The sequence below is a fragment of the Coccinella septempunctata genome, chromosome 6, assembly GCF_907165205.1.
Source record: "Coccinella septempunctata chromosome 6, icCocSept1.1, whole genome shotgun sequence".
NCBI lineage: Eukaryota > Metazoa > Arthropoda > Insecta > Coleoptera > Coccinellidae > Coccinella > Coccinella septempunctata.
Window position 1 is genome coordinate 15440383 of NC_058194.1, and position 20021 is coordinate 15460403.

The 20021-nt window shown below is 35.1% G+C and overlaps 1 protein-coding gene across 1 annotated transcript; it reads right to left on the reverse strand.

Annotated features, from left to right (window-relative positions):
• Nucleotides 1-1188: 1188 nt before the first annotated feature.
• Nucleotides 1189-14911, reverse strand: LOC123315714 (phenoloxidase-activating factor 1-like). The gene is made up of 8 exons (XM_044901546.1): nucleotides 14697-14911; nucleotides 12245-12346; nucleotides 12001-12186; nucleotides 7052-7292; nucleotides 4691-4878; nucleotides 2530-2613; nucleotides 1547-1736; nucleotides 1189-1447 (listed from the first exon to the last, which is right to left on the reverse strand). The coding sequence occupies exons 1-8, from the start codon at nucleotides 14872-14874 to the stop codon at nucleotides 1252-1254; spliced, it is 1365 nt and encodes a 454-aa protein (XP_044757481.1). The 5' UTR covers nucleotides 14875-14911; the 3' UTR covers nucleotides 1189-1251.
• Between the last annotated feature and the right edge of the window lie 5110 nt (nucleotides 14912-20021).

Below are 20021 nucleotides of genomic sequence, written 5' to 3' on the forward strand. Positions count from 1 at the left end.
TTCTCGAGATCCCCTCAGTATTTTATTTTGTGTAGGCCAACAGCGAATGCGGAATAGTTATTTCTGCACAGTTTGGATTACGAAGTTACGAAAGAGTTGAAGCGGGACACAAAAAAATTCCAAGTGTATAATGCTGACCTGCGAGTCGGAATTCTAGGTGCAAATCAGAATTCTGCGAGATACAAGTCAGAATTCAGACTTACATTGAGATACAACTCGGAATTCTGAGAAACAAGTCGGAATTCTGAGACACAAGTATTGCAGGAATAGGTATAATGACTCTTGTTTTGTCTATTAGATTCTATTTTTCGCTTGGCTTGCACCAGAGCACTTTTTTGAACTAGTGCTTAGTGCTCAGTAACTTGAGAACTTCATCGATAGGGTTAATGCTTAGTAATTCATTGAGTGCTCCCGAGCACTAAGCCTTCGGAAAGCACTTTTCAAACCAGTACTTAGTGCCTGGTTATTCAAGAACTTTATCGAAGTAAGTGCTTAGTAAGTAATCCCTAAAGTACCTACTGGCGGTTACTTCCAGGGATGACAAAGAATTTGGCGCTTCAAAAATCTTGTTCAATTAAGAATAAGCATAGCATAGATACTACAGATAATACTATATTCACAAAGAAGTAAAGCATAACATTTGAAGGTTTTTGAGATATATGGCTATGAATGTACATTAGACTGGGTGTCTACATTGACGTTGTCGTTTCGCATGTGTGGCTAACCTCCTCTCCCTTATTGCCCTCTAACTCGAGAACGGTAAAGAGTATGTAAAATTACCTCAAACAAAAAATTTATAGAAATTTATTATCTACAACTTTCATTATGAATATGAATGGCCAAACGGCCATTAGTAAGACGATATGGCTTCTTATATTACCCATTTTTATTGTACGCCTCTGACATATTTATTCCTAGTTTTTTGGGATCCATTTGGTAATTCCCGCATGATGAAGTTTTGTTTTACTATTAAATTCCTCCGATGCTTAGCGGTTGTGGTTAAGTGATTATTTTCGTGTCAATTTCTTTAATTAACTGTTGATTGATGTTTCTCAAAATTACCACGGCTTCAATTTTTTTATGATCAAATAATGCCATATCTTCAACGTATAATTCAAAAACTAACAAGAATATGATTGGATAGTCAATACTTATGCTAACTGGTAGGAAAAGAGAGAATAAATCAAATACATCAGAGAATATATTCAATTAAAGGTTATAATTGAGGCAAAATCAGAATATCAGAAAAACTCAGATAATTGAGTTCCTGATGATGGAAGATTCTGTTGCTTGCTTATGAGTGTTGATGTTGGTCAGTAATTCTGGTTCTCTCAACTTAATGATTTCTTCAACAATCCAATCATAATAAAATGGAATGCTGGTATAGACACCTGGCCATCCTTCCAATCCACAACTAATTCCATAACTCACAACACCAACTGCAAACCTTGAAGAAAATGGAAGAGAAAAAACAATTTCATTTAATATTTTATATTCTGAAATGGGTTTTCAATGAATATTTGCAATATATATTTATCCTTCTTACCATCTTCCTTCGTCATTCTGTTGCATGAGTGGGCCTCCGGAATCCCCTACACAGCTATCTTTTCCTTTCTCACCCCCTGCACAGAATTGGCTTTGCCCTACATTCACACGCACTTTACTGTATATTTTGTTGCATTCCGTAATGTCGAACGGTGGTATTGATACCTTCATCTTCACATCACTATAGTTGCCTGCAGATATAATGAATGAGCTGATTTAATCTCAAATATTAAAAATTTGTTTCTAAAAAGTCATCATTTAATTGTTGTCAGATAGCCTATGTATGCTGGAATATTCCTTTTGTGGTTCTGTAGTTTTTAATTCTTATGACTTTGTGTTTTATGTATTCTTTTATCGTTAAGCTTCGTCTGAAATCTTCCCTTTGTGTTTTTCGCTATATTTTTCGTGTTTTTTTCATCCTGAAGAAGAGCGAATATTATATTCACTAGAAACGTCTAAATAAAGATTTAATTGAACCTCATAACATTGCTTTACTCCGATTACCTCATCTTTCGAGTTTATTGTCTTCACAGGTTAGTAATAATAATAATAATGAGTTAGTCTACTGTACTTCCTACAGTGTCAATTTCATACAAATCTTAATATCTCTTAATAATCATAGAAATTAGATACTAAATGAAATCACCATATTATCTCTATCAATTTTCAAACAATTTCTCCGATAAAAGTGATGGTATTCTGAAATCTGCATTTGATTTTCCGGCCAAACCGATAGTTTTTCCTCATATCTGAAATGCTTTATTCCTTCAACATTTGATAATAAAAATGACCCGAAAATGTTGTTGATTTACTAAGTTTGCGAAACAGCAAGTGTTTCTAATATTTATTTTCACCTTAAAAAAATATGACGATTTTTTTGGTAGTCTTTGAACTTCAGACAAAATTACGTTAGACTAAAATTTATTATGGAACCGGCTATAGGCTGAGTCATTTTTTGTTCACCTCGAATCAGTTACAATTTACCTTTCTCAGTTTTTCCCCACCCACTAATCCAATATTTTTGTGGCGTGTTTGGTTTTTCCAATAGGCAAACCGGCTGGACGTAGTCTGAAATAAGAAGAACTATAATATTAGAAATATTGTTGTCTGTGGACAGTGCTAACCAAATAACACTCATCTTCCACATTTGAAATTTCGAATGCTGATTATCGTAATGAATAGTAGGTAGTGATAAAAATTTGAAGGGTGATATAGTTTATTTATAATTCTATCTGAATGTGTAAAGATGAAGGTTTCATTAAACTTATTAGGCAATAGTCTTGTTAGTATCTCTGCGCATACTAGATCTACAACATTTTAATAACTTTGAGTATTCATTAATAATAGTAATACTCAAGGATAATAAAGAATTTTGCGGCCCTTTTCTACTTTATTCATGTATGTTTTGTAACCATGACTGGTGTGGAGGTCAGTTCAAATGTACACACCACTTTCATTCTTCTTCTTTGTTATTTATTTCCCTTTTTTAAATGGGCGAAGAGGTGAAGTTTACCTTTCTATTTCTCCATTACGTCTTTCTATATCTATGACTTACTGGAAGGTCGATCAATGAAATTACTGCAGACAAAGAAATTGATATAATTTAGGAAATGGTAGTGAATACTACAGTCCAAGTTGCACCTGCCCAGTCAGTCAACGAATGGTGTTGATCAAAGACAAATTTTGTGCAAATAAGTATGTAATCAAAAATGATTCACCAATTTCAATATCCGGAAACTAGAATTTTATTGAAAAATGTTCAAACAAATTTTCCAACAACCAGACTACATAAAACCAATTTAGTTCTGTAGGCTAAAGTACAAACCTTCTCCTGAACAATGATAATAATAGATAGGTACAGGCCCAGTTTCATCAAGTTTGGAAACTTCATTGTAGATGCTCGGCGCTTTAAGCTCGCAAGCACAGAATCATTATTCAAAAGTCCATAGTCTACTTGACAATGACTTTTTCTGAATGCACAATATGAAGAAGATAATTAAATTGAGAATTAAATAACAGGATTTGTAAAATCGATGTCAGATTGCGGAAATAATATAGAGATCAATTGCTGTGGGTAAAACAGGTTGTTGAAGTTGAACGATGATAGATTTTAATGACTCAGCAAAAATAATTACTCTGAAGAAATTACATTGGGCAACACTGCTACATTTTTCTGAGATTCGAAAATTAATTAAAATAGGAATTTCCCTCGGACACTTTGAATTTTTCAATTGCGTTTTCCTCAAAAAAAGGTAAAATTATCATTTTCATACAATGTCACCAATATAATGTACAAATGATTTTTCCATCCTACTTTCTAATAGAAATCACTAAGATGTATCGTCAAAAATATAGCTGCCAGTTCATTTCATCATCAGAAATCAGTCATGTGGCGACCGCTATAACAAAATTTGAAATAATACATAAAATAAGAATAATAAGATTACTTTCCCAAAGTTATGCCTCTGTGTCGTTTTTGATGACATCTCAAAACTCAAATTATCAACAACAAACGAAAAAAACAACTTTGATCTTTTTCCACAGCAATATTTCATTGAGTCCTACTTTATCCCATCGTTATATTTTGATGCAAATTATTATTTCCCATGCAATGTCCCAATAATTATGAATCACCCTGTATACTAATATTTTAAATGACACTGTTACTTCCATACATTGATGTATGGAATTGCTTAAATTTTACCGATTCATAAAAACAGTTATGAACGAGGAGACTACGAGACTCGAGACAAGACGAGACTAGAGCCCACGAGACGAGAATTCTGAGAGATATCTGATCGACGAGAAGAGACGGGACTTTGGGGTTAAGTGTCGTGTCGTTGTTCTCGTGGGCATCACTTTAATATTTCTCTAGGCGAAATGGAGCAAAAAGGTGGATCTTCTGGCCAACTAGTATATTCATAATTCAACTATCAGTTCTGATACTCGAAAAACTGGGAACTGTTGAAAAACCGGGATGAACTTCTTCTATCGGTGTTTCGCCTGAGGTGTCACTCGTAATGAAATCAAAGCGAAAGCAATTACGTTCTTGTGAGACGTGCAGTTTCGAAGTATCATTGTTTGAAGTATCTCTTTTCCATCGAATTCATCTAAAAACTCTCATTCCTGACATGAAGCTACTCACCGGAGAATTTCGCCTCCCCCTTCAGATATATGAGAGCGATGTCGTAATGATGATTCCTGGAATTGTGCCTGTACTCGGGGTGAGGAATTATACTTTTCACTCTCATTGTTTGGAGAGGATCGGCACACTTCAAACCATTGCAATCTTCCTCGGTCTGGGTATTATGTTCTCCGAGTTGTATTTCGGTGCTGAAATCGGAAATTTGAAGCCTGTCAATATTTGTTCCACTCCGGATTTTTCAATTGGGGTGGGCTCATTGGGTTTCTTCTGTGACAGATGAGAAAATAAATGGGATAGAGAACGGAGGGAAGTCATCCTTGATGTCAGAGGATGTCGCAAATTATTTCGTCATACCGAAGATTAAGTTTAGGATCAAAGAGGGAAATGGACCGATTGAAAATTGTCGAAGTACGTTTAGGCTATTTTTTGGAGAGTGATTGTTGGCAATCGTTCAAGAAAAAGAGATTTTAAAAACGTAAGAACGTTTTTCTTATGTTTATCGGAATTTTCTCCGGCGACAGAAATCGCCATTCCTATTATATCCTCAACGACTTTTATTTTCTTTTTCATGATACAAAAAAGCAGACAACAATAGACAATGTGAAAATTTTATGCGGGGAGCATATTTTGTTAAACAGATAATTTAATTCATTTATTCAATTCTTGTTATGATTTTTATAAACTAAGTCCTAATACTCTTGATTTTAGGACAAATGTAGATTTTTTGATACCAGATTTCTCGACTTTGAAGTGTAGGTACAAGATTATCAGGTTTTTTGGGAGTCCAAAAGAAGGTATTAATCGATTTTATTCTTTGTTGGTATCTAAGCTTTCGCTTCCGTTCTGAAGCTTTATCAGAGGTCTATAAAAAGAAGAACTAGTCATATTCAGGTTACATGTGATGTTAATTCGGTAATTGCTATGGTAACTGCTATAGAAATCAGAGAAATAAACCAGTATTAACGTTAATCTCGCATTAAATAAGTCGGTGCACACGGCCCTACATAACGTAATAATAAACTTATTGCTAATTTTACATTAAATCTACCACGTTATCTCAACTTCCAGATAAAAAACTTATGAAATGGTGGATGTCATAGACGAAATGGTGGATGTCACAGATATTGTAACCTAGAAACCGAAGATTATAGAGTAGAAAGATGGGGAACGGAGCGACTGAAGTAATGTGAGCGCCATCTGTGTTTCAAATGTGTTACTAAGACCCTAAGACTGGTTAAAATATTAATTTCATGGCCCTGGAGTATTCATCGGACGGATCAATGGTTGCAGCAGCGAATACCTCTCCAGTCGACATCTGAATACAGAATGAGCTCGTTTCCACCCAACAGCGCTCCACACGATCCAACTTGGTCGGTCGTTCGTGCGGTTGGATGGCTAGGTCGTACGACAGGACCCGACAAATCCTCTGTCGGCGGTCATAGCTACACACGGACCGATTTCACATCCAACCCGACCAAGTCGGGCTGTCGGCCCGACCGAGTTGGACAGTTGGACAGTTTTATGAAACCTGCTGTGACTCTTTTCGTTCATTAATCAATCTGTATATTATGTCATAAAGAGACCATATTATAAAGGAGTCATAAAAAAGCATAGAGAAACTATACTGACGGGCTAACATACAGGTTTTGTATACCTCTGTAAGGTTCTAATCAATTATGAATCCGAAAATTCTGTAAACAATATGTTAAAACTGAAATGTGTACGCTATAAGAAGGTACCTATATTGAATATTGGTTTGTAATTATTTCTGACATAAATTGTAAATATTCAACTAAGTCATCAATACTAGAAAATGTAGTGCATATAAATTACACCTTTGACATGTAACCATATACTTCATTTGTGCCCTATTCAAAGCTCTCTTTGTTGTCCCTTATTTTAAATTTTTACGAATTTTCTATAAATTGCAAATAAAAATATAGTACATTCGACAGCGTATTTCATTGATATCAATTGATTCCGAAAAATATTCCGATGAAAATTGACATCCTGATCAAAAAACAAAACCCTAATTTTTGTTTTCTAATTTCAACAATGTCGATATTGGAATTCAATACAAAAAATTGTAATTATAAAAAAAAACTTTTATTAGACACTTTTCCTCTACTGACATTTTCAGCGCCATCTCATTGTGAAATGTGGCAAACCTAGGACAAACTGTAGGCGATTTTTAGTACTAAGAGATATTATGAGGTTGTTTCCCATATCTTTCTAGTGTATAATCTTTGCTAGGAACATAATCTGTTATACAATTTCTGATGAAATGAACTCCCAAATAAACCTCAAAAATTATTGGATAGAGTATTGTGAAACTAAAGTAAAGATTTGATTTATTCTCACATATTTCCGACAAGAGCAATCCTGGGACTTCTTACGCAATGGGCTGCGGTCAGAATGAATCTCTTGTGAATTAAGAACCCTTCACAACCAACAGATTTGTCTCCTTCATTACTTGTGTGAATTATCCTAGCCAACCAAGGGAATTCTCCAAGTCTGGCCTCAGTTCCTCCGAATATTTTGCCCTTCTTCAGAAAGTTGATCTGTTCGTAACCGCATGATTTGGGTAGAGGCCGCTTGGGTACTGAAATTAATTCCAGAGCATTCTCAATTGTTTCAGGTCAGCATCACGGGCAGCTCCTGATGCTAGCACAAGAAAAATTGGTCATTTTATACTGACGTTTCTTGCCTGGAAATGACATGTTGAAGTTTGTACGGTACAAGGACCTAGTATATTATTTGTCATATCAAGAGGGGGATCGAATTTTAATTGAAACTTGCTCGTATAGCTACCTAGTCAATATCCTTTAACTTCCTGGAAGACAGGGTGAGTCAATTTTTCGAACTACAAAAGTTCTTGATTGAATAAAGGTGATCTTCTCCATAAGAGATGCATGCAAATATATAGGTATAGCCATTATCTTTGGTCTTAAGTGAAACTTATAATCTGATAATTATGTAAGTATATGGAAAATTTATACTAAGGCCCATTTGACCTTCTGCAGAAGCATATTGTTCTCTAAACAATGTACCTATTCAAATGTTAAAACTAGACGTCGAGTTATTATTTCCATTACGTTAATTACCTGGCAGTTAGTATTCAAACAATATAGAGGCTGTCCCAAAACTAATGAAACATCATACCACGATATAGTAGATCAAAGCTATCGAATGGCACCAACATTATTTCAGCGAAAATGTACCGTTTCTTAAATAATTAGAATATTATGAAAATACCTAAAATTGCCGATTTCCGAACTTTTTTCAAATCACAAGTTTGTTATAAAAGATAGCGATTTTAGCTTATATTAATCCTAGATTATTGGTATTATAACCCCTAATTAGAATTAGGTATTCTAAGTACTAGTTTTGGGACACTCTGTAGAAAGCAAACAAATTATTATTGAGAAGGGCGGATTTAATTTCAGTATATTTTGTATGTGTTACGGCTAAAGATAGGTGTGAACATAAACTTAAGATTAGCCGGCTAAACTTAGGTTTAGCTTCGGGTATTGGCTAATGTTAGTTTCTTCTATCTTTAGTCGGCTAAACTTAAGTGTAACCACATCCCATCGGCTTAAAATGTACAAGGCTTGAGGGGCGCAAATTTTCGGCAATTAAAAGAATGTAAAGAAATAGTATTACGAGTATAATAAAACTATTAATGCAATTCATTTTTTGTATGAATTTCACATATTTTAATAGCAGAAGAGCATTCTGTTGAGCAGTTGAGAAATTGGAGAATGAACATATATTTGTAACTTACTTACTTAAATATAAGTAGAAGTACCCAATCTTGTTTGTAGTTAACCGGACTATTTGGCTGATTAGCTTTACGATTAATGCACTTGTATCCCCCGGGATGATTCATCAAGGGTGGCGTATTTTGGAACCCGTATGTTCAATGACTCGAGAAGAAATTTTTAACAAAATCAGCTAGAGTGTTTTCAACTATTTTCATGTTCAGTTTTTTTTTCTTTTTTGCGAAAGAATTGGTTCGAAAGAAATTGCAACGTTAGAAATATAGTTCCTATTTCGTAATTTTTCCATAAACCCAATTATTGAATAGTAGGAAAAATATACTTTTGTTAACAGGAAAAATTTTCTATGTCTAATATCTCATTTCCTTATGGGGTCATATTATGGTTTTTCACAAATTGGGCTCGATTTGAAGAGCATTAATCTCCTAAACAGATGAAGATAACTGGTTAAATGTTAAATTGAAAACCCATAGGCGTTATGTAATACAACCCCAATACATTCGATGCTCTTTTGCATATTTCAATTCTAAAAATTCAAACAAAAAAGTGGCCGTGTGCGTTCGTCCTCTCCCATCCGACCATTCATGACACAGCACCTCTCCGGGTGTCCATCGAATACATTTTTAGCCGTTCCGTTTTGGGTAATGTGCACATTAGCCGGCTAAAGATGAAATGCCCTGACGCAGATGAATATTTTATCGAACTTTAACCGATCCTCGAATATAAACCTAAGTTTAGCCGGCTAATCTTAAGTTTATGCTCACACCTATCTTTAGCCGTAACATATGCATTAGATACCTTTACCACTTGAAAGAAAAATGTTTATTGAAGAAATTAGGAATTGCAGCTTCAAACGGGATGAATTGTTCTCCGGAATGATGTATTAATGAATGCATAGCTTATGAAAGATGACTAGCAACTAAGTGAGTTTTCCTGAATTAACTTTTGGGCGTCCGCGCTTATACCAGCGTAAAAAATATATGTGAGTTATGATCATCAGGAAAATATTGTACGAAAAATGGATGCTCTCATTTAAAGGCCACGCAGTATATACATACGTACTGAATATTCTACTTATTAGAGTGTACAATGTAGGCTATTAATTTATAATATTGAAAAATTGGGAAACGAAAAAAATATTCTGATGGTAGTGCATCTGACTTGGACAGAATTCTTGTGTGCCAGAAGAGAATACTGAGAATTATCTTTAGGATACGTCCACGGGTCTCCTGTAAACCTCTTTTCATAACACATGAGATCATGACAGTTGCATCCTTGTACATATACAGATGCCTCCTTCATGTAAAGTCCAACGAAGGATCTTTCACGAAGCTGTCAAGTTGTCATCAATATTCGACAAGGAAAGGGGATGTACTGCTCATACCCAAGCATAGAACATCAAGGTTTGAACGCTCGCCTCTATACCAGAGTATACGAATATACAATCACTTACCAACAAAATTTAAAAATCTTAAAATAATTCAATTCAAGAGAACCACAGAGAAATTACTGTTATACAAAGCCTACTATTCAGTAAGTGAATATTTGTGTGATTTTTCACTGTTATCTTGGTCTTGTGACCACTAATAATTTGTTTTCTATTTTTCATTGTAATGATTGACTTGTCCTATGCTGTATTGTCTGACGGGATCAATAAAGTTTATTATTATTATTATTATCACTCTTGCCTGAAAGTTAAAGACGCTAGGAAATCAGTTTTGTGAGTTTTGGTAAATCCAAGTTTCATCTACGAACACAAATCCGATGTATTATTTTCCTCCCAACATTTATATCATAGAAATTTTCTCAACAAAGTAATTTTGGCTGTAATGGCATGCTTCCGTTCACATAAAATTTTCGTTCGTTCAACCTTTTGTATTTAATATAATAAAGTTGAGGTTCAAAACTAAAGCCTCAATTTTTAAAATAATAATTCCTAATTTGCCGTTGCAGATCTCCTTGAAATTAAAATTCTCATTTGATCAAGAAAGTTATTTTCAGTGAATCCACCATAAATTAATTGAGGATGCTGGTAGGAAAGTTCTCACCCGCGACGTCTATAACCTAAAAATAAAATACATAATTTGGAAAAAGATTATCTGGTATCCATAAGCGGCCTGAAATAGTGTATTCTCAGCAAATTAACCGATAACGATGATACACATTAGTTTATTCGAAGAAATAGAATTCTTCTCTACCTTATGTGAATGTGGTATATGAATCTACTTTTCAGTCATATTCAGGGGAGGATTCAAGATTCGATTTTGGGGGAAAGGGGGGCACAACCCCCTCCTACTTTTTTATGCTGATGCGGGACATCTTTACGCTTTTCTTTTTTTTTAAGGTATGGAGAAAAAAACTGCTACTGGTCAATAACAGAAATAATAACACGAAAATATAAAACAAATTATGTAGTCGTATTCAGAAACGGGTCCCAGATCTCCCAGATTCTAGTTTTGTTGGACTATTCGTATCCACTGACGTAATTTTTCGGGAATAGGTTTAAAAATCTTATGAAAGATTAGTGCAAGCGAGGGAGGAGTTTTTTATCTTGGGGGCACGTTCCCCCTTGCTCCCCCCCCTGTATCCGCTACTGGTCACTTTGACGAATACTAAAAACAATCGTCTTCTCATAGTTCTGCATTTTCCAGAAATGAAATAGGTAGACTTTTAGGCAGGCTGTACCTTCCGACTAATTTTGGGTTGAAAAACACAACGTAAGTGCTGACTGAAAAATCCAGCATTTTGTCCCACCCGATTTTACGTGTTACGAACCATTAGTTTCAGTTTATGCCATAAAGGTCAAATTGCGAAAAAGTCCAATAAGATTCAATGCCCATTAAAATTGAAAACTGTAATTTTCAAGGGAAATTATGAAAAATTAAAATTTTTTGGAGCATTAAATTTCAACAGACTTCCTGCATCTGGACAGTAGACACCTAGAAGCCTAATAAGTCACTCAGCTGCTAGAGCTTACTTATCGCATTTTACGACGTGACAAAATGTGTAATCATTAATTTTCTATACGAGAGGACAAAAAAAAATTCATAGGTATTTTGCTACACAACAAACCCTTCTTGGATTATGAAAAAAAAAGAAGAGAATATCGACCATCAAAATTCCACAGCCTACATGGTGTCGGGTTTTTTCATCAGTCGTTATCTATATTAATAAAAGAGGATCTATGGTTTACTTCAAAATGCTTTATTGTTCAAACGATCGCACCAAATTGGACAATTCTTTTTTTGTTGTGTTTATTATTGTTAGGGCAAGGTTTATATAACAAAATATTCCCAAAAAAATTGTACAGAACAGAAAAAAAGGCATTCCTTTTTCTTACGACCAATCGAGCAATCACGACGAGTTAGTTATTAGTTATTACCCTAGAAATAATTTAAATAGCAAAACTAGGTTTGCCGGGTCAGCTAGTATTCCATATAACCAAATGATTTCATTCTGAAATGCCCAAATTGATTGTATGTTTTTTTATCACAGAAACAATATATTTTGATCAACTGAATCATTACTTACATAGGTATTTGTAATTTTCATATTTTCCACAGCAATATCTCACCTCATTTCCATCAACCCGACATATTGAATCTTTCAGAAATTGTTTATTAATGTCCTTATATTTGATATTATTCAGTACTGTACAATTCTCCACCAGAACACAATGTCCAGAATCGTTATTAGGGGTTCTACATTCGGGTGACTCTAAAAGAAAGCAGATTTGTAAATAGAATGAAGAATAAAATATGCAATTCGATCTTACCCAAGAAGGTGTCGTATTTCAAATCCACCAATTTCTGATGTTTAAAACCCATCGTTATGGGTTTGAATGTCTGGGTGAAATAAAATTTTCCATTTATTTTTTCTGTCAAAAGTAAAGAAATTCTATGTGTGAATATTATAAAAAAATTGGTGTGATGAAAAAAAGTTGGTTCATTTTGGTTTTGAGGTTGTCATCAAACAATTTCCAAAAAGTGATATCATGGTATACTCGTATAGTGTGAAATAGATTTAAAGGGGCAGGATGTGTCAATACCAATTATTTCAGTTCTGATACCAATTGAAACCAAATTCAGTTTATAGTTCAGAATTTTGGGAGTGAGACACCTGTTAGAACGACTATTTGAAATTGTTATTTTCAAAAACGTGAGCTATTGAAATTTTAGTTATTATTTGTGTTATTGGTTCAGTTCCTATTCATTACATACGATGATAACATCACATACACAATTCAAACCCACTCTGGAAATGATCTAAGAAACTATAAAATTGAAATTTTTTTAATAGAGTTTATTAGAACTAGATAGATAGAGATAAATGGGGTTATTCATTTCCTTTATTTCACTCCAAACCCTTCGAATTCAAACTGTTATTATCTTAGACATGTATGTTGATCTATACGATAAATGCTGGTCATTAAAATCAATGGTGAATCTTAAAAAGCATTCTGACGAACACAAATACGGTACAAGAAACGCAAAAAATCTGTACAGTGACAACAAGATGGTCAAAACTTTCAACATACTATGCGATAAAGTCATATAATGACCAATTCACTTGAAAAAAGAAGAAGGCTGCCATAAGTTTGAACAAGGCTTAAAAAATATATTATGCGAAATCAAATAAAATGAGTATTAATTGCACTCTGCGTAAGCAAACTTTGTTTGATTTACAGTTTCAGATTATAATAAATTAAAAAAATCGATCAAACTATGCACGTTGATCAGAAATTATCTGCAAAATAGAAGATTTTACGTGAATGTGAAGGGAGAATGCTCCACAAACACGGAAGCTAAGTGCCTCAAGGGTCAGTACTGGGGCCACAACATTACAACGTATACATTCACGAAATACCGAATAATCTAAGAACAATGCTTACCTACGCTATATGCCGACGACAATGAAATCGCAATTCGTCATCGCAAGCCAGAAGTCATAAAACGAATTTTACAAGAAGCTATCGACAAAATAAATGACTAGTGTATGAAGTGGAAAATAAGGTCAACGGCAGAAGGCAGAAGTGCCAAGCAGTATTACTACATAAAAGAAAACTGAGAACTAAAACAAATCTGGAGGTCGATGGAGAAGTAATCGAATGGAAAAACGAAGCGAATTGTTGAGTTATTAGCATAGACAAAGGATTAACCTGGAGAAACCTTATCAAACGAGCCATTGACCAAACCAAGGCAGCGATGAAAATACTCTACCAACTGATAGGTAGAAGGGGTCATATGTCGAAAGAGACAAAGTTGAAATTAATTGAAGCCGTTGCTAGACCATAACTGACATATGGATCAGGTGCTCGGGGATTCGCGGTAAAGAGCCATATCCAAAGAAATTAAGAAACAGATCACAAGAGGCTACGACGCGCATCATGCAATAAAAGGTTTGCAATTAAACACAGATTCATCGAACTTCGAAGTGTGAAAACATCACCGAATTTATGAAGAGGAAATCAGAAGGTTTATTCGAAACAGCATAAGAACATCCGAATGAAGAATTCAGTAAACTACGACTCGGAAGAAGACAGAGGAAGAATATACAAAAGGAGACCGAGAGATCAATAGAAGAGAGAACAAAACAACGGAAACTTATTGAAACAATACAATGAAGTGATATCTAACCTAGGATGAACACATGTACCCCAGCACGATAGTGTGCGAGAAGAAATAAACCAATTAAGAGACTAACGGCTTTTAGCACATGACCCAAACCAATGAAAAAAAAGGTTTAGGTTTTAGTGGGTTGCGAGCTTAGGACAGTAAATGACCCAACACTTGTTCCCCAGGATGAGGTTTGTCTTGGCGATTATGAAATCGCCCTCTGGAACATTGTTTTACTGTCGAAGATTTCCTCCTGCTATATCAAAAAAAATATCAAATGAAACCGATACCATGGTCAGCATCTATTTTTTCTCGAGGAGGTGGTATTTCTGTTAATATTTTGCGCGATGGTTGCTTTTATATACGCTGTTGTTATGAAACTAAATTAATTTAGTTTATTTTTCGCCAGCCAAGAATTCAATATTTCTGTTTCAATCTTGCATCAATAATATAAAATATGTCATAATATAAGTAGGTAACTTGTAAGAAGGTTATATGAAACTTATTGCGAGTAATTTTTGTGTTTCAAATATTATTTGTTACTAACAATTAAATTCCCGGCCATTACTATGAATCGAATATCAGTAGAACTGATATTCGGAATATACGTACTTAACTGATTTTGTGTGTTATTCTCCGCATGAAATTCGCCACCTCTACGGATCCCGCCAAGTTTTTCTGTAGCTAACTCAATGTCATGGTGTCCTTTGTCGCCAATAACGAAGCTCAACCTATGGTGACCAACAACAAGAATCACGTAGATTATGATTCTGAGGAATAACGCAATCATCTGTTCCGAAGCACTGAACTCAAACTGTAGAATGTGCTTGGAGATACTGAAAGGTCGCGAACCCTGATAAGGTGCCTTGCTCGAATCAATTCCGCCAGGAAGTTGTTAACTTAGATTCATTGAATTTACAATTACAATTCTAACAATGTATGAATGAAATGAAATAAATATGGTTCTGTTAGAATCAGCCGTGTCGGTGAAACAAGAGGCAGCTACCAAAAATTAGAGTTTCTCCTCTACGTTTATGGAAAGAAGGAAACTATTCCTAAACACTCGAATGTACTTACCTAGCCAACTTGAGCGATCGAGGAATATAATTCTGACTCCAACACTGTACTGGAAAAATACGAGACACGTAAATTTTTAATGACCTAAGCCTAAAAGTGAGCTGTTCTGGTATCAAACCTCTTGCTATCGAAGAATTCATGAACCATCAGTTTGTTCTATTAGTTATCTGTATTCATCCAATGGTTAGATATTGATAATTCTTTTTAGTTTGATTGACACACCCTGTGAAGTTTTAAGGGGCATACATGGTAACAGCGCATGCTCTGGTACAACTACAACTCCTACCTCTTTCCTTCGAAGACATAGGGTGTTAAAATTTTAAGAGGTTCAAGAAAAAAGGCCATACTACGATGTGCTTTCTTTTAGACCTTTTTTCAATAAAATCCTATTAATTTCAAAATTTTTTTTCAATTCAAAAATATCAGTGTTTTAGGTCAATTTTCTCGAAAACGTTGCCTCTCACCAAATTCAGGCAGAAAATGTCTCTTGTACACCTCTACACCCACGAATTTTCTTCTATAAATATTCACATCCTCAATTCTTTTAAGCAGGATATGTCTTAATTTTCAATTGTTTCCTCTATTTTTTTCTCAATCGGACATGCATTTTCATGAAAAACAATTCATTGCATTTAATTATACGCAAGATTGTAGAAATTTTTTTTTCCATTTTTGTTTGTTTACCCATTTCAGAAAATTTGAAAAAGTTCATGAGTATAAAGGAATATAAAAAATATTTTTGGATAGAAGCTGGTAACACCCCTCAGAAGGGCGTTAAAAATGATATTTGAATTTTATTTTTTATCTCAAAAATCATGATCCAAAATTTTTTTGTCTTTTACTCTTAAGATTAAGGAAAAAGTCACAATTTATTATGAATTTCACTATTTCCTCTTATAAACTCGACTATGACCTTTGTTATAGTTTCTTCTTTATACTATCTACACCTCCATCCTGTCAGCACTGACTTTGGGACGCCCTGTATACCTTGAATGAAATTTCAACAATCCATATTATTATTCTCTGATAACTACATTTATTTCAACCTACTCCTAAGTTCTAGATAACTATCAACCCATACATAGTGTTTCAAGAAAAGGAGAGACCCCCGTTTTTAGGATGGGTAGGAAATTGAAAGATAATAGGGGTTTGCCTTGTAAAAAACTTTCGTAACACCTTCAGTATACAAGATAAAGGGCGTTGAAAAAAAAAAAAGAAAAGAAAGCCCTCAATCCCAATTTTTCAACATGTCTCATCATCAACATCATTAACATTAATTAACATTAATTCACATAATGCATACATTAGTAAGCAATAATATGCAATATGCAATAGTATGCATTGATAATGAAATAATTAATAACGTAGTACAAAAATAGACATGATGCTGTTGCCAAGATTCTTCACCCAGAATTTGCACTAAAACACAGACCGGAAAATAACCCACAATAGACCAGACCTCATATTGCTCAATGCGGATGAGGACAGAGCACTATTCATCGACGTGGCGATTCCAAATAATAACAATCTTCTAGATAGGCACAATGAAAAAATTCAAAGTACACAGATCTCGAGGAACAAACCAGAAGACAGTGGAAGCTGAAAGATATCAAGACCATCCCTATTGTCATATCATCTAAAGGCCTGATACCGAAGAAACAACCAGAGAACTTGAGGAAACTTCAGTTGGACGACAATATCTGTAGAGTCATGCAGAATGCTGGGAACGGCGAGAACTGTACGCAAGCACATGGAAAATTCAGAGGAACACCGTCTGCTCCGACAGGAAGTGCGGGTGGAGCAGGAATCCAATCGACGGCAGGGAGCCGAGAAACGACCCGGACCCGACCACCACCACGAGCCCGAAAACCAGAAAAAGGCTCCAACAGAGCTTAATCCTATTGATATCTGGGATAAGTGAATATGCCTCTGGAAAGAAGTGTGAAAGCCGCAAGGTTAAAGTCACTTCATCATTACTTTATACCAGCATCGATTAATACTTCCAATCAAAATATCCCGAAAACGGTACACAGTGTCGAGTTTTACGAAAAGTTCCTTTTTGGTGTAAAATTGAATTATGTTCAAGTTCTTTCGATATTTTCATCTAAAAATCTAACCTTAAAACAGTTATGCTCAATACTACCACAGCCTTCTGAAGATCTCCATAAACGGCTGTGATACTACTCGGTACGAATTGTGTAACTAGCGCCCTCTATGAGAGTCAGATAGAAATACATATTCATGGGTTGTATCAGCTTCCACACCATATTATTCGTATAAAATTTCATTACAATTTATTATAATTATTATTTTCTACTAAGAAAACCCCGAATATTTTTCAGTTTTCCACCTATCCTAGAGACGAGGTCACCTTCTTTTGAAACACCCTGTATATCTGATATCACAGATCAGGTGTTCTTCAAGGGATATGTGCAATTTTCCATAATAAAATCAGCCAGCAGAATTTCCCAAAACTGAATTATAAATTTATCGTCGCTCCGTCCTTTGTGTTAGATCCATCGAATCCTTTGATCACGTCCGAATCGCCCTTTTTTGCCATCCTGAAATTACCCAACATGTGTGCTCCACGTATCCAGTAGCGCCGTAAGTTAAAACCGCACTCGTTCTGAATCGAGACATTATCTCAATGAACAGCTGGAGGAATTTTCTGTAATATTAAATTTATTGCTTCAATGTAGCGATATTGGTATTCCATGAGGGGGAGTTAATATGAATTTTTCATAGCCGGACCGGAGTCCGGGAGCTCGTTGCGGCATTAAATCGTCCGGTAAGACCAATCGAATCCTTTGCTTCGCATGCTGCAGTTTTGTAAAAAGTGATGCATGGGAAGGGAACTCCTGGGAATGTTTCAATTATTGCTTTGCTCGATTGAATGGTTACAGGCCGTTCTCAAACTAGGGCTCGTATATTGAATTGGTGTGGCCGCTTCTTTATGAAAATCCACAATTACATTGAAAGAAATTGAATTACATGATTTTCACTGAAATATTCAATCACTACACTTGTTTCGTTATTTCAGTAGCATCTTCAGGTTAGTAAACGAATACGAGTTATTCGGTTATACGAATTCAAGGATATACAGGGTGTCCCAGGGTTAATGGGAATACATTTAGATATAGTTTGAGAACCCCCAAATAAGACGAAAAGTTCTCATGGAGACATGTCTGGCAACGTTTCGCTGAAGAGCTACGTTGCTTCAAAGATGATTATGTATTTGATTATGGATTTATTCAAATTTTTCATAGAGAAACAGAGCTGAAGAACACAAATTTTGCAGACGTATTTTTCGAATAAAACTCTTTTTTTTACAAGCGTGTGCGTTCAATGCTTTTTCTGTACGCATTTCAAGTCGCAAAAAGCCGTTTTTCCAAGCGGTGCATAAAAAATCCCTGCTTTTTCTTTCCTGTACCCAAATGTTGAAGAGTATATAAAATTATGTCATGTCTCTATGCACCGAACGCCAACGATCAGATACCCATAGTAACAACATGCGGAATTATAGCTGTCATTATATATGAATTAATCAAATCAAGTATGATTTTCATATAAATTTTATAAAAAAATATTTTTTCTAATTTTGACATATGAGGTGATACTTTTTGAAACTCATAGAGGTTTTGAAACGTTTTACTTTTCGCAACCAGTTACGCAAAGTGGAATATTTCTCAACTGATGATGAAACGATACTTTCTTTCATAGTAACGGAGTGAAAAATCAAATAATTTCCGACACTAGACGATTTTAAAGAAATCTCCAAGAGAAGTTTTTGAATACATTTTGTCTCTTCCTTTGTTGTGTTTCCAAACGTGTTTCACACAATATTTTTTATAATTTTGAATAGGCTGTTGCTATATTCAATTTTTCACTCCGTTACTATGACAGCAAGTATCCTTTCATCATGAGTTGCTAAATATTTTACTTTGCGTAACTGGTTGCGAAAATTAAAACGTTTCAAAACGTCGAGGAGTTTTGAAAAGTGTCACTTTACATGTCAAAATTAGAAAAATAACTGTTCCTAACTCTTGCGTCTTGTCTTGCCCGCACTTGTTAGGAAAATAACTATTCTCACTCGTCTCCCATAGCATTCAAGATTCCTAATTGAAACTTCTTTTCAATGCATATTTTTTGATGATAATATTCAAGGCCTGAATGAAAATTTTTCAGGTCAGGTCTGTTGTGTGTTATTTTCCGGCCTGTGAGAACCGTGCAATCCCAGTATAGCTTGTGATGATAATTGTTCAATACAGAATCTGGATGGTGATCTTAATAAGAAACCTATTTTGAGCCCAAAAGATGGTATTTTATTGCCAATTCTTGACGTACAATCTTGGTAACAACATCATGTCTCTTTTTGTACTCCTTGCCTACGAATTTCTGGTATCCCCTGGTGATAGGCTGAATGGTTTCATGCGTCGCACAGCCATCACGATAGCTATCTTTCGCCACTGAGGTATCCTTGGCGATATATTTCATATTATTCGTTGTTGGAATCACTTGATCTTGGATGGCAATGATGAAGCCCAGTGTCCCGGGAAACAACCTGCCGGAAGACCCGGAAGTCCACCAGTAGGTAAACGCAGATATGTCGACGTAATCATCGTTGACCTCATTCTGGTGTCCCCCATGTAGATATTTGCCTGCATTTTGCTTTCTGCAGAGTGTTTGACGGTTTTTCAGTACACCTGCTGCAGCTTTAAAGGAGAAGAATTATGAGCATTACAAACTACTCGATGAAGCAGCCTTGTTCAGGAAATATTTCCGAAGTCCTTCAATTTCCTGAGACATAAAGTTTGACACATCCACAATTTTTCGACTCCTAAGGTGTCGCGGCAGCTTTGT

What these genes read in the sequence shown, in the direction of transcription:
- LOC123315714 (XM_044901546.1), bottom strand. Translation starts at nt 14,874, where the DNA reads ATGATTGCGTTATTCCTCAGAATCATAATCTACGTGATTCTTGTTGTT. An exon ending in TGAAAATTACAAATACCTAT is followed by an intron (nt 7,293 to 12,000) that starts GTAAGTAATGAT and finishes AATTAATTTCAG; the next exon opens with TACCCAAGCGGCCTCTACCC. An exon ending in CAGAATGACGAAGGAAGATG is followed by an intron (nt 1,448 to 1,546) that starts GTAAGAAGGATA and finishes ATTTTCTTCAAG; the next exon opens with GTTTGCAGTTGGTGTTGTGA.